The 23,943-nt window shown below is 40.0% G+C and overlaps 1 protein-coding gene across 1 annotated transcript in view; it reads right to left on the bottom strand.

The window, feature by feature from the left end:
- Positions 1-23,943, bottom strand: part of DPP10 (dipeptidyl peptidase like 10) — a 324,986-nt gene that overhangs the window by 76,536 nt on the left and 224,507 nt on the right. Inside the window, exons 6-7 of the mRNA XM_068139088.1 lie at positions 13,291-13,343; positions 13,109-13,190 (exon numbers count right to left, since the gene is read on the bottom strand). Of these exons, the coding sequence (XP_067995189.1) occupies positions 13,109-13,190; positions 13,291-13,343 (135 nt within the window). The remainder of the gene's footprint in view (positions 1-13,108; positions 13,191-13,290; positions 13,344-23,943) is intronic.

Raw genomic sequence — 23,943 nt, forward strand, 5'->3', positions numbered from 1 at the left:
GTATATCACAGTATCATAGTATCATAGTATCATTCAGGGTTGGAAGGGACCACAAGGATCATCTAGTTCCAACCCCACTGCCATGGGCAGGGACACCCCACACTAGATCAGGCTGGACAGAGCCTCATCCAGCCTGCTCTTAAACACCTCCAGGGACGGGGCCTCGACCACCTCCCAGGACAACACATTCCAGGGTTTCACCACTCTCATGGTGAAGAACCTCCTCCTCATATCTAGCCTGAATCTCCCCACCTCCAGCTGCATTCCATTCCCCCTAGTCCTATCACTACCTGAGATCCTGAGAAGTCCTTCCCCAGCCTTCCTGTAGGCCCCCTTCAGATACTGGAAGGCCACAATTAGGTCACCTCGGAGCCTTCTCTTCTGCAGACTGTACAGCCCCAACTCCTTCAGTCTGTCCTCATAGGAGAGGTGCTCCAGCCCTCTGATCATCCTTGTGGCCCTTCTCTGGACACCTTCCAGCACCTCCACATCCTTCTTGTAATAGGGGCTCCAGAAAACAACGCTCTTCCCACATCACAGAATCATAGAAATAATTAGGTTGGAAAAGACCCTCAGGACCATGGAGTCTAATCATTACACCTAGCACTGCCAAGTCCACCACTAAACCATGTCCCTAAGAATGAGAATAACTTGTGTGTTGCCATGACCGCAGCTAAAGGAATACAATATGTAAGTACAGTTTAAATAGCCTTCATATAGCCAGTTCAACTAGCAGTTAAACCCCAGAGTCAAATGTACTAGCCCAGAGCCCTAACACATGAGAAAAAAATTAGTTTGAAGGTAAATCAACTAAACCATGCAAGCAAGTACCCTATCAAATCTCCTCCTAAACACCTCCAATGATGGTGACTCCACCACCGCCCCAGGCAGCACTCTCTCGAAGATCTATCATCAGCCAGCTAAGCAAACTGTGGCAGCAGACAAAAACCCACCCTCATTTGACCTCTGTTTCCAAATCACCAGACACATTGCAAATGACTCAGAAAACAACAGATAATAGCAAAATGATTGTAATTGTAAACAATAATAACTATGTTCATTCTTAAAGACACCGATTTTCTAACTGTTGTGACTGACCTTCACAGGAATTTTCTCAGAGGAAGTTTTCAAACATTTGGATTATGTTGCAATTAAGAAAGACAGGAAGTAGCTGTTGATCAGCTTGGAGACCTCAAAACACATACATCCCAGTGTCACATACCACCTTTTTACTTTGCCAGTTATGATATGTTAATTTTATTTTTGCACTTATCAAGCTGCCAAACATAGCATGATCAGGACACTCAAGCACCACTTCTCTGCCATCTAGATTAATGCTACTGCACAGTAGTAATGTGTTAGAACAGTCGTTTCTGAACTGCAAACAATCTACAAGCCTATTATATTTAATTGCTATTTAGATAGTTTATAAATCTACTGTAAACAACAGCAAGGCTACACTCATAATACAACTATAGATTTGTTACTAATGCCATGAACTAAACCAGGCCATGAACTCGCAGAGTATCAGCAACTTGATGATAACTGTGTTTATGTCCTTGGTTTCCAATTAGAGTGAGCAAGAATTGCCCTCTTTTGTTTAGATACACATTAATTGTGTTGTCTTTCCAATGATATTGGATCATGATGTTCACTCAATTCACATCCTGCCTAATCCCACAGCAGTTTAAATCATGAGTGGAAACATTGTGCTCTATGTTACATAAACAAAATAATATATAATATGCGACCTATGACCTGCACAAAAAACTACTTAATAAATCTTTGTGACTACACGGAAGATTACAGTAAAACTGCCTTGCCCCCAGGCTGATAGCCTGGAGCTACTGCTTTGCCTGTGGAGCTGCCTGAAGAACTATGCTGGTTGCAGCACTGTGCAAAGTGTCTTAAAGGAATTGGACTGCTCGGGTCTTTAGTCACTGTGAGGTGTATGACAGGCTTCTCTCTGAACAGGAACTCACACTTCTTGTTCGTCACATTTACTGATAGCTTCTGACTAATGAACCAGTGTGGAAAAGCATGGACAGAAATGCCACTCTCACATGCCTGAGTTGTCCCTACAGACTTATAATAAAATCATAACTTGCCCTTACCATAAAATCATAGAATCATAGAATGGTCCAGGCTGGAAGGGACCTCCAAAGGTCATCTAGTCTGGCCTCCCCACAGTCAGCAGGGACATCCCAACTAGACCAGGTTGCCCAGGACCTCATCGAGCCTTACCTGGAATATCTCCAGGGAAGAAGCCTCAAGCACTTCCCCAGGCAAGCTGTTCCAGTGTTCCATCACCCTCATGGTGAAGAACTTCTTCCTGATACCCAACCTAAATCTGCCCTTCTCTAGTTTGAAGCCTGCCCTTGTAAACAGTCCCTCTGCAGCCTTCTTGTAGGCCCCCTTCAGGCACTTGAAGGTTGATATTAGGTCTCCCGAGTCTCCTCTCCTCCAGGCTGAACAACCCCAGCTCCCTCAGCCTGTCCTGGTAGCAGACCTGCTCTAACCCCCAATCATTTTCGTGCCCTTCCTCTGGACCCTCTCCATCAGGTCCATGTCCTTCCTATACCAAGGGCTCCAGACCTGCACACAGTAATCCAGGTGAGGTGTCACCAAAGCAGAGCAAAGTGGCAGAATCACCTCTCTGGATCTGCTGGCATTGCATTGTTTGATGCAGCCCAGGATGTGGTACCTGCCATAAACAGTGACATATAGATGTACAGTGTTCTGCAATGGTACCTGTATGATACTATTAGTCCCTACTGATAAAGCTCTGCTCATAACATACATGAGCATATGAATACTATTAGTATATTATGCCTCCAATACACCCTACCCCACCTGTAAACCTCTAAATACATTGACCTGCACAGGTTTCTGTTTTCCTCATCAATACTGTTTCCACCATCTTAAAAAGACCTTTCTAATATCAGTTTGTTTCCATAAGAGTTTTAAGTGTTGGCTTCAGCCTTCTTTCTTCCCTGCCAGTTTCCTCCCTGCCAATCAATGCTTTGTTTTCTCTTACAAATCAACACTGTAACTGGCTTTTTAATCTTTATTCTCCAGGGCCATCCTGGCCTTGGAGATGTCATGCCCCACAATTACACATCCACAAGAAGTCATCTGCATTTCTCTGTGTGGGTCAGGCTGAGTCAACATGAAAGCCTAACTCACTTTAACACAGTGTGGCAGGATATTAACCTGCTCTGATCCTTTAGCACAAACACAGTGGGGAAATCATAACCCTATTGTAGGGGGGGAAAGAAAACCAAACACATGCAAGGACTTTTTTGGGTTGCTGACAGCAGAATTTAATGTCTCTTTTTCAAGAAATACTTGGCCAAAATAGAAAGAGCCTGCAGGGGAGGAACATCCAAAAGCTGTGCAGTCATAATCTGGTGGGGTTTTTTCCCTACTCAGCAGAGACATCTTGATGACAGAGATTCAACACTGAGTCCTGACATCATCATCCATCATGCCTATACAGCTTCAATTTATCTATTTGTTAATAATAACAAGGACCATCTACTCCATCTTTACACATATGCAATGGGTAGAATCCTGACTGACTGACATGTTATCTAAACTGGGCCAGAATGTCCTCTCTTGACCACAGAAACAACTAAACTAACTTTCAAGAACACATGATATGACACAGGATTAGTCGTGAAAGATTAAATCATAGAATCATACAACCAATAAGGTTGGAAAAGACCTCAGAGATCATCAAGTCCAACCTGACACCCAACACCTCATGACTAACTAAACCATGACACCAAGCACCACATCAAATCCCCTCTTGAACACCTTCAGGGACAGTGACTCAACCACCTCCCTGGGCAGCACATTCCAACGGCTAACAACTCTTTCTGTGAAGAACTTTCTCCTCACCTCTAGCCTAAACTTCCCCTGGCACAGCTTGAGACCGTGTCCTCTTGTTCTGGTGCTGGGTGCCTAGGAGAAGAGACCAAACCCCACCTGTCTACAACCTCCCTCCAGGTAGACTAAGTGCTTATATGATCCATGAACATTGCAAGCCTGCAATGTTTTGGGGCAGGATTTTGGAATCATATGACAATACAGTTAATAATAAAACTTGTTGCCCAGTTTTTTTGCAACTCTTTCAAGATTCAGCTGGACAAGGTGCTGGGCCATGCTATCTAAACTGTGCTTTTCTGAAGAAAGGTTGGACCTTCATTCCTGAGTTCCTTTCCAACCCAGTATGCTATGAACTCTAATTTAGCAAAAGGTTCAGTCAGATTTTGACCTCTGTACTTAGCTTTTGAGTGCCTATTTCTAAAGAATGTTACGCTCCTGAAGTATAACATTCTTGTTTCTGCATTACAAAAAACTATGCAATTTTCACACAAGCACGACAGTCCTATTTTGTGAGTCACTGGACTTGCAGTGAATAATCACTAGCAGACAGAAGTGTGAATATTCAGATATGCTTTGTTACACACACACGTTGAGCAACATGAGATTCCAGATGAGATATGTATAGCTATTTTCATCACTCACTACAGGTTGCTGCACAGGAAAGTCCTGATGATTGCTCCTATCAAACATGCATCTATGCTTTTTTGCATGTTTCTTATATGGAAACGTATCTATACACACACAGAGAGAAATATCTATGTGAAAAGTAAGGAATTAAAATAGCTTTCTAGTAAGATGATGTATCAAATTCCCAATATATTTGCTTACAAAAGAGTTATTGATCTGAGACTGGAGAGAAAAACGCACTACATCTGCATGCCTTACACACTGATTCGAATACTAGCTGCATGCTAGAGCAGTGATAATAGAATAAGAATCAGGGAAAGGAAACATCTTTTATCTCCCTTCTCAATTTATTCATTATAAAGCTGCTGGGCCTTTTATTGTTCCACATGAAAAACAGTAGTAAAAGAATAATGCTCCTATAAAACATATGATTTTTCTCATTATTTCTTCACATCTTTCAGATACAGGCAAGTAGTTATCCTAACAAAGGGCCAGCAATATCTAATCCTTAATAGTTAATATTTTTAAGTTACCTCTGATTCCAGGACACCTTCATTGCATTTTGCTAAGCAAAGTGATGAAGCGCCTTCTATGCTCAAGACAGCCTTGCTTCCATTTATAAATGTTCCACATCTCTAGAGCTTCACAAAACTTTTATTGAATAAATTCAACCTCAATATGCAAAATTGTGTTTTACCCTGCTTTCCAGAACTGCCTGTGCTTGCTGGCTATGTTCTGCATTCCCCTTTCTGAGATGGAGAAAACTGCTTTTGCATCAAGTATCACTTTTGAAACGAGAGCACATGCAGTTAATGCTTAACTTCTCCTCCAGCTTCATCTATATTTAAGAGCGGTGGGCACCTAGAAATTAATAATTGAAAATGGAAAATAGCTCAGAAGAATACCTTCAGAGAAACTAATCATTTTTAATTTTTTTGGAAGAATAGTTTGAGTTAAGTGATTTAGAGGGAAAAGCAGAACACCAAGCTGGGGACAGGAGTTGATCTGCTAGAGGGTAGAGAGGCTTTGCAGAGAGACCTTGACAGGCTGGACAGATGGGCAGAATCCAACGGCATGAGATTTAACACATCCAAGTGCCAGGTTCTGCACATTGGCCACAACAACCCCATGCAGTGCTACAGGCTGGGGTCAGAGTGGCTGGAGAGCAGCCAGGCAGAGAGGGACCTGGGGGTGCTGGTTGATGGTAGGATGAACATGAGCCTGCAGTGTGCCCAGGCAGCCAAGAGGGCCAATGGCATCCTGGCCTGCATTAAGAACAGTGTGGCCAGCAGGAGCAGGGAGGTCATTCTGCCCCTGTACACTGCACTGGTTAGGCCACACCTCGAGTACTGTGTCCAGTTCTGGGCCCCTCAGTTTAGGAAGGATGTTGACTTGCTGGAACGAGTCCAGAGAAGGGCAACGAAGTTAGTGAGGGGCTTGGAACACAAGCCCTATGAGGAGAGACTGAGGGAGCTGGGGTTGCTTAGCCTGGAGAGGAGAAGACTCAGGGGTGACCTTATTGCTCTCTACAACTACCTGAAGGGGGGTTGTAAACAGGCAGAGGTTGGTCTCTTCTCCCAGGCAGCCAGCACCAGAACAAGAGGACACAGTCTCAGGCTGCGCCAGGGGAAGTTCAGGCTGGAGGTCAGGAGGAAGTTTTACACAGAGAGAGTGATTGCCCATTGGAATGGACTGCCCGGGGAGGTGGTGGAGTCGCCGTCACTGGAGGTGTTCAGGAGGAGACTTGACAGGGTGCTTGGTTACACAGGTTAGTTGATTAGGTGGTGTTGGGTGATAGGTTGGACGCGATGATCTTGAAGGTCTCTTCCAACCTGGTTTATTCTATTCTATTCTATTCTATTCTATTCTATTCTATTCTATTCTATTCTAACCTTTACATTTTACAATGCCAATTTGAGAAAACCAGGAGGCAATCCAACATGCAGCAACAGCTTAGGAGGAAAAATATCATATTGCCCATGCTCACCATGGCCCTAATAAAAAGCAGTTCTTGTATGCAAAAAATATAGCAGTAGAAAGCTTTTGCAAGTAGGCTAGTAAGTGGCTTTCTGGTAGACTTGAGTCTTTAAGGGATTGGGCCATAACTGTAGCAAAATCTTAACCAGGTGAGCGATGCTTAACCATACAGTTTGCCTTTCTTCATAGAAACATCATCAGCAAGACAGAACTCCTTATACACTGTAAACAAGAAATTATTCCTTAGGTTAATGCCACATTAAAATGTTCTTGTTTATTTCTGGTTTTCAGAATAAATTCAGGCATTTTCCTCTCAGTTTTACTCCCATTTTCCTCCTTAGCATTAGAATTAAAAGAAAATAAAGCCTTGACATTTCCATATGTGTTTTTAAGCTACATATGTAAAAATACAGCAAGTCCAAAGAGCAAAAGAGTTTGAAAATGAAAACAGCAAACTAAATATATTTATTTAGGACTTCCTTCATAGGCATTAATTAAGCTTCTGTTTGACTCATGTACCCTAAGAGATCTTTTCTTCTTCCTTTGCAAACAGAAATGTTTTTGCCAGGAGGGGGTGCCATGTACCCAGAGCATTAATTATGCAAAAAGTAAAACACACAGCAAATATTTTCCAGAAAGGTAAGTCACCAATTTTTCACAGTAGTTCTACTTTGAACCTTGACAGAGCAGATAGTAAATGAAGCTTTCAGCAACTAATGGCTGTTAAAGCAGCTGTTGAGGAAGGTATGTGTCCAGTATAGTCCTGCAAATGTCTCATATAACATCAAATAAACTTCTCTGCTGCAGTATTTCTGTTGTCTAAAGCAGTATTTGAAAGCCCCAGAAGAAAAGCTAAAATTCTGAAGTGAGGGCAATTGTAAGGAAATGTCACATGAGTTCAACAATCTGAAAGTTATTTGCATTTCTGTGGAGCAACAGGTGTTGATGGGGTTGACGGCAAAATTAACCTCCAAACAAGATAACCAGGACAAAGGTGACTGAACACAAAGCAGAAGGACAAAGAGTTCTTGAAGTGGTACATATATTAATAACAATTAAATGCAGATTTTGCTCTGTTTTGTTTCTGGTTTGCTCTGTTTTGTATGCTTGGTTTTAGATAGATTTGTTACAAGATGAGGTCCTTTTTCACAGTTTTTTTTGTTAGTTTTGTGTTGGGCTTTTTTGGTTTTGTTTGGTTTTTTCCATTATTATTGCAAAAGCTTCAGCTTCCAAGCCCTATTATCTCCCTGTATTTTGTTACTTTTTTTGTTGCTTTTTGTTTGTCTGGTTGGTTTGGTTTTGGAACAAGAGGTTAAACTGCTTGTTATTTTCAGTATTTAAAATACCTTCTAAAAATTAATGAGAGTAATGCTGAATCCATAATTCACCTGCAGTCAAAAATCTGTGCTTTGTGCATACAGGATACTAGGTAATTCTACCCAATGATGACCTAAATCACCTTAAAGCATAGAAATAGCTCATCTTCAATCCTACCCTTTGACAAAGCTATGTTTAGTTGATGGCATGAAATTTTGACAAAAGAGACCATCAAGCTTTCCCAGACTGACCTTTTCAGTATTCTGGAGAGCTTTACTGTTTTCTTGATTTCTGCTTTGTTAAAACACACATTTATTTATGCACAGACATTCATATGTTAAGTCAATCAATCATTATTTATGCTGAACCATCCAAATATATAACTCGAGCTCCCTTCAAATACCCTTAATATATCATCAGAACAATAAGCTCAGTGCAATAAATAACATAAAACACCTGTTATTAATATAAAGGCAAAGTGGCTGGCATGGATATATGTTCACAGAATAAAGTGAAAATAAAGTATTGCATAGAAGATAAACAATTTACCACTCAGGCAGAAGAAACTTTACACCAAACTTTTAATAGCTGTGTCAAAGTGAGTAACTTTTAAACACACTTCACTGGGAGCTACTTGAAGTAATCCATCTGATAACTAATCAGAAGAATTCTCTGTATCACAAGAGGCACTGAAGAGAAACACTATGTATTTTATAGAAAATTCTGCATGCACTGGAGACCAGAGGTCAGCTTTTATATTCAGGCTTCTACTGCAATACATCTCCATAGACAGATCTAGACACAAAGACCTGTGTTAGATACAAGCCAGGTCCAGCACAGAAACATAAAAATAATTTCTTAAAACTGTTGGAGAAGATAAGGCCAGAGAGAATATTGCATTAAAATTAGATATTTCAACACCAGGGACCCGTTAAAAGCCCCCAAAGCATTCTTATCCTCAGTGAAGCCTTCCTACCGGGCATAGGATATCTATTCCTCAGATGCAAGCATTGAGGTCTTTAACCAAGGAAACTGCAGGCAGAAAAATGTTTATGAAACCAATTAGGTATCCAGTTGTGCTGTTTTGTTTTCCCTGGGAATAGAATAGAAGGTTGGAAAAGACCTTTGAGATCATTGAGTCCAACCCATCATCCAACACTATCTAATCAACTAAACCATGGCACCAAGTGCCCCATCCAGTCTCTTCCTAAACACCTCCAGTGATAGTGACTCCACCACCTCCCTGGGGCAGCCCATTCCACTGGGCAATCACTCTTTCTATGAAGAACTTCTTCCTAACATCCAGCCTAAACCTCCCCTGGTGCGGCTTGAGACTGGGTCCTCTTGTTCTGGTGCTAGCTGCCCGGGAGAAGAGACCAACCCCCACCTGGCTACAACCTCCATTCAGGTAGTTGCAGACAGCAATAAATGATGCAGTAAATAATAATCCAGTAATGAATTCTATAGATGTGAAATCAAGAGATAATCAACTGATCCCTTTCAAAAATTTAATCAAACATGATAAAATATGAAAAATATTTAGCAAGTATGCAGATAGCTCCCTAAGACACACATAGAGGTACTTTAGATCTGGAACAGTTCTAACACAGTTAAAAGATTGCCATTTAAAGAGTGTGACCTTGAAAACAGTTCTGCAAAATAACAGCTATCTGACCTTGAAACACATTAATTCATTAGATAAAAGTTTCTTCTCACTGACAGCCAACATTTCACCACCACAATGACGCGACTCAAAGAGCTGACACTTCTCTGAGCTTTCCATCTTATAAAATTCTCTGCTCTAGGTAAACAACAAGAAACTGAAATAACTTCCAGCCAGCATGGCAGCTACAAAACAGGGGTGTTAAGGTCCAGTCATCTGGTATCTGATATGAACCTAAGTCTCTTCTTCGCTGCAGCCATATTCCCTCCTCTGTCCAATAAGCTGAGTCTGTCTTCACACAGATTTTCCTGCTCAGTCATTCCATTTCCACTTTTTTCCTCTTCATCTTCTTATATTATCTGTTCTATCTGTCAGAGAACTCATATTAAGATTCACATGTAAACTACATGGCTCTTCTGCAGAACTAAGGATTAGAAAGATCTTATTTTCCACTCTAGTCTATTTATGGAAATAGATGATCCAAATCCCTGTATGATCCCACATCATTTGGATTTAATCCAGGACCTTCCAAATAGCTACAGTGCACAGTTAGGACTTTTGGCTCAGTCAAGCATACCTGTGCCTTGTGTTGCACACCTTGTGCTGACTTTGCAGACCAGTCATGGCTATTGTACTGCTATTCTTTTTTTTTGCACTGCACCTGGAAGGGTTCTATTCCTCTTTATCTTAGGGATTTATGTATATTTGGCTTATATGATAGCCACAGGGTATGTGTCATGGATCTTTCTAGATGGAATGCTTATATATAATTTGTTTTCTAGTTGTTCAGCAGCTGAAATAAATGGCTCTTGGAGATTACTCAGTAACCTGAGTACATTATGAATACATATGCAGTCCACTGTTTGTTTTACTTAATATGAATTCTCACTGTTTCTTTATTATATGGAAAAGGCACATTAAGTATTGTTTATGAAGGGGCTTTAGCAAACCAATCATAGTGTGTTTGCAAGATGGATCCATGAGGCTGCACCTTTGAGCCAAGATATCTGCTATCGGTAGCTACTGCTGACGGTCCTGTTACAACTTCCTCTTTACCCGGTTCCACTTCTGATTGCTTTCTGTACCATCTTTCTCAAAACTCACTGGTAAACTGTTTGCTTCTAATGACAGATTTTATAACTAAAAGCAGTCATGGCAATCTGCCCTCACATATTTTCTCTGCCTAACCATTTTGCTGGATTAATCTTTACTGTCCTGCTTCTGGTAGAGGCAGCTGTTCCTTTGGACAGTAGCAATAATCATTATTCACAACAGCCTTTATTCATTAATGCTCATTCTACATTTCTGGCTTCCTGCTGAAGTGGGAAGGTGTGATAGATCTGCCGTTGCCCTGAGAGGGGCAAAAGAGTAACACTCACAGAAATGGATTGGATAGTGATGGAAAGTTTGAATGCAAAAGCAACTGGTGTTTTACAGAAATCTACAAAGCACAGTGGCAAAGATATCCCAAAGCGTACAAAGTCCCTTACAGCACACCCAAAGGCCTCCCAACATTTCCCTTCTCCACACCTGAGGGTCTACCCAAACCCCCCCCGGGCTCTTTCTTCCTCCCCCCCCACTGCTAGGCTAGTCTCAGGTTAGCCAGGTCTAAGACTGCCCCCACTCACCCCCCACCTTCTCAAGGTCCTAAGAGGCCTTGAGATACTCCCCCACCATTACCCAGTAGGAGATATCTCCCATGGGAACAGGGAGGGAAGAAAGAGGAAGAGAATTACTTTGCAGACGAATTATAGAGCACAGGATTTATGGGTAGAAATACTCCATTTCCTGTGTCCACCTTACTGGCTTGGACACTCGGGACATCATAGGTGTTACTTTTGTGGCGGTAAAAGGAGCTACCCAGCCTAAACTGCCACAGAAGGTAATGTGGCAAGGCACTTCTGTCACTTTGGAAACCTTCTCTTATCCCACAAAAAGCTTCAGGAGGACATCCTTCTCATTGGCAATTCGTATGGAAGTGACCTTCCGCAGACTGTCATTGCTGATGTACATCTGTATGACAACACTTGGTATCATTCAGAGAGCACAGATTTTGTGTTTCAATCAAAGTTATTATTTCCTAATTCTGAAGACCATATGGCACCGTAAAGCCCACAGTAAAGCAGATATTTTTAAAGCATGACATTAACTTTACTAGGGACATTAATGAAGATGACTAATGTTATCCTCACTGAAGTATGAATTATGCCAACGTTTTCAAATTTAGATGATAAAGGTAGCACATGACATGACCACCTAGTTTTTGCAGTTTTGAGGCTTCATAGGAGTCCACCTGTGCCTGTATCTGGAAGTATTCATACCTATTTCCAGAATGATAATCTAGGCAAACCTGATAAAGACAGCGTTATTCTAATGTATTGTTTTCCTGAAGTTTATGATTGGTAAGTCTGCCCCTGCTCTTTGGATACAACCCAGGAAAAGGGAAAATTAATTTCTCAGCAATCAATGCATGTAATTTTAGGTGCACTTTAGACTACTAATCAGAGGTGCAGCATGGACAAATATTCTGAACTGCAATTTAATTTAAAGCATTTAAAAAATTCTGTTCATTTTTGCTAAGGCATCACCTTTCTGCTACAACCTACACAGGTTGAGATGTTCCATAATAATACCTGGTAAATAACCTACAGATTCATTACCATCAATCCTGTCTATGTGCATTCATTACTAACAAATCAATGTTTTTAATTATTAAAGCATAGCAAGCGTTTCCCAATTACTTTTTCCTTCCTGCGTCCACTTGCTTCCTGTAATACACTTGAACCAGAAGCAGTTTTGACATTGCCACCCTCTTGATGAATGATATATGCAGCAGGGTACAGTCTCTAGACACTCAACTTATAGCCTTTCTGTATGAACAAGTCAAATGTGCAAAGAGGCTTCGGGATCATGCCTGCAGGCATTAATGAGCTTATTAGAATACTCTAACAAGGATTATCTGAATTTCTTATGCAGAGAGCTGAAGCTTTTCTAAGTCTCTTGAGTTCAACTACCAGCACAGGTCAGTTTAAAATCATTGCTTTTTTTAAACTCACTTTTTCTTATTCAAATCTCATTGAGACTGGTTGTGAAGATCATGGATGATTTGTGTTCATAAAAAGTTGCAAAACTTTTGGTGGAAAACAATATATGCAACACAGGGATTCTGGTTTTATTATTCTGAATTCAATGTAGTGCAACTGACCTTGGCAGCAGTTTTCATACTGAAATGAAAATACCACTTTCATTGAATACATCACATCCACTTTTGGATGCTAAGCTTTTGCCTTTGACACAGTTTTCATTGATCATGAACTTGAAAACTTCACCTTCAACTTTCCTCCTCTCAGAGCAGTAGCTATAAAGATGGTTATTTTGAATATTATTTGAGTGCATGTTTAGATGAAGATGTGATTCTTTCAAGAGTTCTACAATTAAAGGTGATTACTTCAACACTTGAAGAAAAACATGTTTACACAAATAAATAGACAGATCCTCTAAGAAGTGTTACAGGACAATACTAGCATCACACATAAATATGTAACAAAATGGATCTTAAGGCTTTTTTTCTTTTTCATTTCAGCCTGAGTAAATACATCATTAAATCATAGCATTTTCAATGACTGTACTTACCAGTTGCTGTCCTTGGACACCCCAGGCAGCATACTGTAAAACAGAATCCTCTACTTCTGGAGGGTTCAACTCCCAAACTTCCCTTGAAAAAAGGTGAACATTTTTACTCGAACACACTCGCATCACTTTATGCACAGAACCACTAATAATGACATCGTATTGAAAAAAACAAGGTGACCTACCTTGTGTGTATGTTATAAATCACATATGAAGCGGTATAAGAGTAATGAAAAACCTGTCACAAAAAAAAAAAAAAAGAAAAAAAAGAGAAAGTATAAGAATTACAAAAACAAATAAATACTGGATTAAAGAATTGAATAGAATAAACCTGTTTGGAAGAGACCTTCGCGATCATCGCGTCCAACCTATAATCCAACACCACCTAATCAACTAAACCGTGCAATCAAGCACCCTATCAAGTCACTTCTAAACACATCCAATGATGGTGACTCCACCACTTCCCTGGGCAGCACATTCCAATGGCCAATCACTCTTTCTATGAAGAACTTCTTCCTAACATCCAGCATAAACCTTCCCTGGCACAGCTTGAGACTGTGTCCTCTTGTTCTGGTGTTGCTTGCCTGGGAGAAGAAACCAACCTCCACCTGTCTACAACCTCCCTTCAGGTAGTTGTAGAGAGCAAGAAGGTCACCCCTGAGTCTCCTCTTCTCCAGGCCAAGCAACCCCAGCTCCCTCAGTCTCTCCTCATAGGGCTTGTGTTCCAAACCCCTCACCAACTTTGTTGCTCTTCTCTGGACTCGTTCCAGCAACTCAACATCCTTCCTAAACTGAGGAGCCCAGAACTGGACACAGCACTCAAGGTGTGGCCTAACCAGTGCAGTGTACAGGGGCAGAATGACCTCCCTGCTCCTGCTGGCCACACTGTTCCTGATACAGGTAAAGAGGCACTATCATTATGATAGCAACCGTCTTCCAAACTCTGTAAACATCTCTATCTTTATTACTAACAGAAAGATTTTACAGAATTCATTATATCCAACAGGTCCCTTCCAAACTCTAATATACTGGGATACAGTGACTTGAATCAGCTTTGAGAGCTGTATGAAGGACTCATCTATGAATGTCACCAGACACATAACCTGTAAAACAGCTGCACAGAAATGGTCCCAGAAAAATGTCTGTTCCTGTTCAACAATAGAATTTAAAAAGACAATATCAAACCAAACAAAACACCACATGAACATACATGAAAAACCAAACAAACAACTTTTTCCTGCAAGTCTTCATTAATTTATGTTCAAAACAATTCTTATTTTACTTGAAATTATTTTACATGAAATGTAGATATACTTTTTTGACCACCTGCCTGAACAATCTTCTGAACTGTGGCTCACAGTATAAAACAATGCGTGCTTACTGGGGCTCTGTTTAGTTTGGCTTTCCTTAAATATCTTTGTTTCCTTAAACAGTTTGATTTTAACCAACTTTCTTTGAAATTCAAGGAAATTCTGTTTTATCTGAGATTTTTTTTTGTATGCAAAACTTTGGGTAAAACAAAGAACTATTTGTCAGTATTTGCCTTCCAAATTCATCAGGAAGTTACCGGCAGCTTTTGCTATTAGAAACACCAGGATTCTGTGGATAGAGGACAAAAGAAAATCCAATGTACAATTTTATGCTGCTGTCTTTATTCGTAGCAAGTTTTGCTGAAAATGAATGAAATAAACAAGATTGTCATTTGATAGCAAAATATCAAGGCCTGATGTATGTAGACCCAGAAGATGCATGGTGGGGAACAGCATGGTACAGTGTATAAAGTGATACACCAGCACAACAAAGGCCTAAATTCAAAGCAAGCTATTACAGCTTTTCTCTAAGGTCACACATATAGTGAGTAACAGACATTTTGCTGTCTTCTGGGCTTTGGTGACTGATTTTAACCTAGGTAATTTCTTTACTACTATGTTTCACAATATGAAAGTAGCATACTTAATCAGTTTTATTATGGACTGAAATTACTTCACGGTCTTGGAATATAAAATAAATTTGCAACTAATTGTTACTGTGCTATGAGAAATTCTTGCTAATATTACTACTATCAGAATGAGACATAGGGTGACATCCACTAGACTTAATGTAACTTCTCATCTACAGAGCTACAGTATCCTTGCTTGGACCATGGAGGACTTATTTCAGGACTGTGTCAAGTTAGTTCTGGTTAGATGGAAACAGATTCAGCTGTAAAACCAAAACCTTGATATAGATGTGTGTGTGTGACCTCTTCAGTTTATATCACCTACATCAGGAATCTTTCAGTATCTCCTCCAAAGAGAAAGAGGAGCATCACATATGAACACAGAATCACAGAATGGTCCAGGCTGGAAGGGGCCTCCAAAGGTCATCTAGCCTGACCTCCCCACAGTCAGCAGGGACGTCCCCAACTAGACCAGGCTGCCCAGGGCCTCGTCAAGTCTTACTTGGAATATCTCCAGGGAAGGGGCCTCAACCATCTCCCCAGGCAACCTGTTCTATGTGTTCTATCACCCTCGTAGTGAAGAACTATTTCCTGATATCCAATCTAAATCTGCCCTTCTCTAGTTTGAAGCCATTGCCCTTTGTCCTGTCACTGCAGGCCCTTGTAAATACTCTCTCCCCATCCTCCCTGTAGGCTCCCTTCAGGTACTGGAACGATGCTATCAGGTGTCCCCTGAGCCTCCTCTTCTGCAGGCTGAACAACCCCAGCTCCCTCAGCCTATTTTCATAGCAGAAGTACTCCAACCCCTGGTCATTTTTGTGTCCTTCCCCTGGACTCTCTCCATCAGGTCCATGCCCTTCCCATATTGAGGGCTCCAGAGCTGTACACAGAGATATTGGAATGTGCCCATCACACAAGAGAGGGGTTTCAGAGGTTGTTGTTTTGTTTGGAAGTCATTCAGTAACAGAATCACCTGAAATGCACTGACTCGTTGCTGTTATTAGTTCCCTGTCAATGCACATGCCAAATTTAGCATGTCCTAAATCCTTGCTGGTCGAAGCTGCAACAAGCCTACACAGGTCTGCAAGATTACCAACAGTGCTTTGTGTAATAGCTGCATTTCCCTTCTACAAAATTTCCCTTCCATTTCCCAAGTCTATGATGATTAACATCAAAAATGTGCTTCATTGAAAAGAATTATAGATGTATTAATAAGCATACCCCAAGCTGTTAGTTGCTTTTATATTACAGCTTATAAAAGAGTGCTTGGTTGTGTAAAATATAAGCCTCTTCTGAGGAGTGCTAAGTATGACAGAAATAGAGATAAATTATAATAATATTATGATTGCTGTAGGAGGCACAAAGACACCAAGAAGAATACTCTAAGTAAATTGATTTTCTCTAAATAGCTATCATAAACATATTCCCTGCAGTGTCTTTATGCTATATACACATACAATTACATACATAGCAGATGCAGACAGACTATTTGCTAATCAGAGCATGGTAGGAGTTGGAAGGAACCTCTGGAGATCACCACTTCCATCAGGTTCCACAGGACTGCGTATAGGCAGGTTTTGAAAGTCTCCAGAGAAGGAGACTCGACAACCTCTCTTGGCAGCCTGGAGAGAGGTAGTCAAGTGCTGCTGGGAAGACAATGAGACAAAGCCTCAGTCTCAAAGCTCCTGCTCTCTTTTATAGATCTTATATTGCTTGAGGAAAGAGAGAGCAGATCAAAAGGGACATAAACAGTTAAATCATGGTGGTTTCTGCACATCGCCAGAGGCTACCCAGGGGGTACTTGCCCACAGCTGTTAAAGAGGACAATCTCATACAGCTAGTTACAGCAAAGACAAACGGGTTGGGTTTTTTTCCTTCCAGGAAACGTGGGAAGTATATCAGAAATAATGTGTGGAAATCTGCTAAGTATTTAGAATAGAAATATTTTAAAAGTAAATTAGACAGAATGTATTTCAACAAGAAATACTAAGCCAGTAAGTGATTCTGACAGCTTTAACAGAAAATATGCTGTAACAACAAGCACACCACTTCATGTTTCATGTGGAAACTCTCCTCTTGCCTTGTGATAAATTGTTTATCTAAATGCTTATGTGGAAATATTAGTATCTTTACAAGTATTAATACATTTGAAGGAACTCCATAAGCAGATTGCAACATTACAACAGTTACTTTCAAACAGGATGCTGACATTTTTCTCAGTTACTCATTAGTAGTTCTTAATAGGAATGCCCCATCTCAAGTTCAAGTAGGAAGTATCTTAACTCTTACTTGCAACAGCCACATACTGAAACACAATAATTTTCAACATTAAACTAAAGAAAAAGACTTACAAAAGTTTTTCTTTTTCAAATCTGGATTATACAGAAAGTGTTTAGGAAGCTGTTGTAGTTTTGTATAATGTCTTACCCGTTTGCCTCCGTTTTGCAGACAGTCATGTGAGTGGCTGGGACAACACGTCTCTTTATCCCTAACACACCATATGTAGCATCACACAACAGGAGCCCAGCTGAAGGCTCCAAGAATCACACTAACCATAGGAAGCCACAGCAAATATCAAAATACTAAGGAAAAAAAACCCTTCTGCCTAGCCACAAACTGCACCACCCTTGGAAGAGGCTTGGGAATTCTGCCCTGCAACTCATTTTTTGGGATACGCACTAATAGGAAATAACTAAATAAAAATGGTAACTTATGATGAAGTTTGCAAATAAGCAGACTGAGAGCCCACATGGGTAAAGTTCAGGCTGTACTGACCCCTCACTATTTACAGTGAAAGGCTGGTTATTGTCTTCACCATTTATCATGTCTATTCCAAAACGCTTTCATGTATTGTATTTCCTGTACTCCACGCCTTCTAAACGGGGTGGTATCGAAAGACTGACCTAAAGCTAATATTTAAAAGTGGGCAGTAAATTATTCCAGTTGACACAAAAATAGAAGACATATTTAAGCACTGTGAAACCAAGGTTAAGGGAGAAAGGTTCAACTGAAAAAAAAAAAAAGGCTAATCTTCTAGGTACAAAGAGGAGAATCAGGGAACATCTCTAAGCGAAGCAATGGAGGAAAACAAAGCCTTTAAAAATATGAAAAGCATTACAGTAATTTATGCACTGTCATATCAGTGGAGGAAAATGAAGACCAGAAAACAGCCTAGCATAATTTATTAATAAAACTATCAATGTTAATGTGGGACACCATGAGGAGCCTTACTTTCATGAGTGACATACATGCTTATGAAGGTTCAGGGCTTTCTGATGAGTAAATAACTTTCCTGTTTCTATTATGATAAGCTCGAGATGTTCCCCACAATGTTAAGAACTGTGAAAATGGCTTTTTAGCTCAGATAGCATACTTTCTCCTTAATATATAACAATTGCGTATCATGTATTCCTTCTGAATTCAGTCTTTCATCAGTTTATAAACTGAAGAGAGGCTTTCACGTGATGCTGCCCAACACTGAAAAAACTTAGCTTCATTTGTGCATGAAAAAAAAAACACTAAAGTAACAAAGGACCTAAAAGAAAAAGGTGAAAAAAAGTATTTCAAGACAAATCACTCCAGTCAAAACGTACTGAAGTAACAATCTATTATTTAGCTAACAGCCAAGAATAAAAAAAACCAATGACCTACTTATCAATCATGATCTGAACTTTTAGATGGCATATTGTGGAGGGGTTTAGATGTCCTTTATTTTCTACCTTTCAAGAAACGTCTGTGTCTTTCTGAGGTTTGTAAAAATGAAATACTGTCGTGGCACTCAATGCCTAGCCCTGCAAGAGGCAGGAAAACAATATGCTCTATACACTTAGTTGAGTACACTCCAGTGATTCTGCTATATACTCCAGTAAATATTCAGTTCACTATTCTTGAGTAATTTGGAAAGCATCCCTCAGCAGAACAGTGCTTTGCTAAAAAGCTGCCAAGAAAACGTCACTAGTAGTATTTCTACAGGATGATCAGGGCTCTGAGCTCCAGGGAAATGGAAGAGAGCTGATGACATTAGAACCACACGCTGCTATAATCATAAAATGCTCAGGCATGCCAAACACCTTGACACATCCTCTATCCATTTCATATATTATAAATCAATTACACTTGTTCACATGTTATTTATTTAGAGCAATAATGAAGCCTCCTTGCTAGCACAGCTTTTTGCAAGGTAGTGAACTGCCTGGCCTATATTTTTGCTTTCACTCATTCAGGCAGTCATACTGTGAACTCATCTCATTGCTGCCACACTCTGTAAATTCTCCTTTCTGGTTAAAACAAGACCTCACAAGGCATAACACTCAGTCTGAGCAAGGACAATAAAAATTCATGGTATATGAAATACGCTGAAGAGTTCAGCACATGCAGAAACACTTCCAGTTATCCCAAGGTTTACCAGCCAAATAGGGTATATATCTCACACACATTTGGTTGATACTTGGTAGATACCTATTTATTTGTCCTGTACTTAGCAAATAACAAAGAGATTATTTAAAAAGCCATGGCTTTCCCATTAATTAAAAAGAAATTAAAATGCACTAGAGTATCATTAAATACCTGAAATTGCACCATATGTCATCATGCCCATCTCCCTTGTTTCAAAACACTGGCTTGGGAAGAGATGGCAGTTTCTCAGACAAGCTCAAAAGTGTACAAATCTTTATGATTTGTCAGTGAGGTATCAGACCTTTTGTGGGTTAATTCACACTTTCAATCACATGGAAAATAAAATCTAATATTTTAAGACACTACCAGTCTGAATGAAACACTTTTAGCTGAGAAAGTTTTAATTGCTGCAATATTATTATTCATAAAAAGAGAGTTATCAAGAAACTGCTTTTACTGCTTCACAGGCAGAAGTTCAGGCAGTTAAAAGCTAAAAGACCACCACCTGGAAAAGATTTTGGGTGCCTGAAAACTTTTCTCGTTTTTTCCAGCTCTATCAGTTGCCCTAATGGAAGATATTAGCTCTTCCCACAAGTCTTGCTTCATTCATCTCTTTGGGACATCACATCTGTAACAATTTTACTGATAAACAAACATTCCTGAGCCCAGCTGAAAAGAAAGCACTACCTAAAAATGATCCTTCCTAATTAATAACCTGTGTTACAGTATATATCACAAAATGCACATGAATTGAGAAATCAAGTGAAGAAGGAAAATAAATAGGAACACATCTGGCCAAGGACACTCTTTTTCATTCAGACACAACCCTTCTTGCTTTCTAAGATCTTTCATAATACATCAGCGAAATGGTTTGGCACATTTTCAAATTGCCTTGGTGGGTGCTGGACACAATGACTACTGGCTGTTGCACACAGTTTGAAGAACGGTAATATGAGCAGGATTTTGCCTTCATCCTCTTTTCTACCACAGAGTTAAGCATTTGAAGAATTACCAAGAAATCGACTTATGCTTGAAACTGAATGAAAAGGCTTTGCCATGCTAAAGCGATTACAAGGCCAAGATAAAAGGCAACCTATCATTCATCCATCACTCATGCAAGGAAAGTACTCCCACACAGAACCCCATCCACAGGTCTAAGATTAAACTTTCAATAAAGACTCAAAAATTCAATTTAGGCAAAGTAATGCAAACATATATTTCTTCTTTTTTTGGCCTATGGGGTAACAGCATCTTGGAAGGAAAACAGAGCCTGCAGAGCTGTGGGGGGTTGAAATTTGCCCTCCAACACTGAATTGCCAGGCCAGCCCAGTTGGAAGCAAATGATGCTGTATTTGCAAGCAAAACTACAATCTGCAATGAAATGCAATTAATATGTACAAAATGTGAAGTATTTACAACATTTATGAGTATTTACAATTGATAAACAGCACAAGAACCCCTGGCCAAAAACCAGGGGAGCTAATAGCTTCCCACTCCCTGTCCCCCTCCTTACCCCGTTGGACACAAAGGGACAAGAGAAAAGGGTAGAGAGTTTTTTGTTATGATACTCAGCCAAAACAAAGCACACAATCAAGGTCAAGCAGAAGCAAGTTAGTCTCTCATAAAGCAAAAAAAAACCAAACAAAAGAGAGAAAAACTGTTTACCAAACTCTTACGGTAGATATCTGTCCAATGGATTGTTTAGAACTTATCATTATTTTCCTTTTTACACTCAATAGTGATTTATTTACATTTTACCACTCTGTGTTCAAGATCTGTGGAAAATTTTAAAGGTACAGCCTAAAACTACCACAAGAACATGTCATGAGCTAAGGAGCAAGTATCAGAGTAAGAGTGTAACGAATACAAGGGGAACATAATGAAAGAGAGATGCACAGGATGGTTACTGAGACCTTTTGAATTGCTTACTGAAATTAATGCTCTGAACCTGTGACACAGTCACATCAAAAACAAGTGACATAGCAGACAATATGAGACTGTGTTGATGGCTTTGGGTAAGTATATCCCACAGAGGCACACAAGCCATCTAATTCCACGTGATTTAACCCCAGTTAACTGGGTGTGCCACAAAGTGCAGCACTGAGTTAGTTGTGCATGAGCTTCCAATACAGGGCTTTGTGACACAGCTTCTGAAGTATGATGCTACATTGATCCAGCCACAACATTTCCAGACCGCAATCAGTATCTGCACACAGTGCAATGACACACAAATTAAGACTAAAAGGAGTTTGGACGGCTCTATAACATGTTCTGCTGTATGGCAGAGTTCTGATTTTTGTTACTTAATTTTCTGCTAGCATAAAATCAGTCAGACAAAACAAATAACTGTATTATGTATTTGCAGTAAGATAATTTACTATATATTGAAATTCACTCTCTATACAACATCACAGCCTATACAAATTAAACAAATTTATATAAAGTTTATGGATATTAGCTATAGGAATTGTGAAGAATTATTATCTAAATAATTTCTCCTTTAGCTAATGATATTTTACTTGGTTTTGCTCAATGTACTGAAAATAAGAAAAGACTTTGAGTGTTTTAATTAAAACAATATACAAACTCTTGATTCTGCTACACATTTGGAGAACACTAAAATATTTGCAGCCAGATTTCATCCTTTATAGTAGTTTGCTTAAAGCAAATGAGTTACAGAGTGTGTGTGTGTACGTGTGTTAGTCTTTGCTTTGCCCCATCAGGAGTCCAAGTAGCAACTCAAAAGAAAAAAAAAAAAACCAAAATCAACATTCACATAACAAACTTCTATCCCTCATTTTCCTTTAAGAGCTTTACAACATGTGACTTTGCTAGGGCTGCAGTGCAAAGAAAATGGAATCAGCATCTAATGTGCTGAGCCAGAACTTTCACAAAACAATAAAAATGATAGATTCTTTTCTTCCCTATGTATTACAAGATGTGCAACACCCCTGTTAGTAAACCCTGTGATGGAGTTAATAAGATGAAATTAGTAGCAGCATGACCACTGCCAAAGGTAAAGTCCAGCTGCTGGGAGAATTCTCCATCCATTTTGCAATTTATGTGCCAAATAAACTAGTGATGTTAACGCTATCAATAACATTACTAAGAGAAATACATCTTTCTTTAAAACTCCATTAACATTCACTACAAATGTTCCACATATGCCTGCCCAGGCTGAGTCTATATGTTCTTCAGCATGGGGACTGCTTCTGAAGAGGTTTAAGCAATTAAAGATGTCATGGTCATGTTTGGGTTTCACGTAATTGGCTGCTTGAACAGGTTGAATGGAGAGCTCTGCAGTGTTGACTCCCCAACCACATATGTATGAAACCACTGTGTAACACACTACAAATGGAGAGTTTGAATAAAACACAAACTATGTCAAAAAGGGACTGACTATGTACATTTATTAAAGTAACATTGGTTAAAGATGGGAATTGTATTATTTCATGCCATGGCAAGTACTACAGTGAAACCTCAGATTCTGTATTGATAACAAAGCTTGATTTGCTTTGGGGAATATACCAGAGATGGCTCATACCATGCTTCAGTGAAGTGTGTTGTCAGGAGCTGTAATGTTTGGCTGTTATTTGGCTGGTCCTAGATTCAGTAAGGCTTTAATCACATGAATCATGAAATGGTTTGTGTTGAAAGGGACCTTAAAGATCGTCTAGTTTCAACTCCCCTGTCATGGGCAGGGACACCTTCCACTAGACCAAGTCTTTCAAGGCATCATTCAATCTGGCCTCGAACATCTCCAGGGAGGGGTCATCCACAACCTTCCTGAGCAACCTGTTCCAGTGTCTCACCATCTTCACTGTAAAGAATTTCTTCCTAATATCCAGTCTAAAACTACTCTCTTCAAGCTTAAATCCATTGTGTCTTGTCCTATCACTGCAAGCCCTTGTGAAAAGTCCCTTATCACCTTTCTTGTAGGCCCCCTTCAGGTACTGGAAGGCTGCTACAAGTTCTCCTTGGAGCCTTTTCTCCAGGCTGAAAACCCCCAACTCTCAGAACCTGTCTCCATAAGGGAGGTGCTCCAGCCCTCTGGTCATCTTCACAGACCTCCTCTGGACCTGCTCCAGCAGTCCCTCGTGGGGGGACACCAGAACTGGATGTAGCACTCCAGGTGGTGTCACCAGAGCAGAGTAGAGGGGGAGAATCACCTCTCGCATCCTACTGGTCACAAGTTAGTGATTTAATGACCAACATCATATGGATTATATCTGGGGTAGAGAGGGGCACAGAAATTAACTCCTTTATGAATTGTAGATTTGCACCACAATCCAGTAAATCTTTTCACCCTACCTTAATTTTACCAGCAGTTAGTGACACATTACTAATTCATCATTCATACAGCTAGAAAGAACCGATATAATCATCATGCCTGACCTCCTGTATCTGAAAGAAAGTTTATAAGACATTGTGTGATACAAAACTAGAGATTCTTCACCAGGTTTCAGAGTAAACCCTGAGCAACAACCAACCAAAGAGACTATAA

This window comes from Melanerpes formicivorus, unplaced genomic scaffold (assembly GCF_026170545.1).
Source record: "Melanerpes formicivorus ecotype bairdi unplaced genomic scaffold, bMelFor1.0.p_v2 SCAF_5, whole genome shotgun sequence".
NCBI lineage: Eukaryota > Metazoa > Chordata > Aves > Piciformes > Picidae > Melanerpes > Melanerpes formicivorus.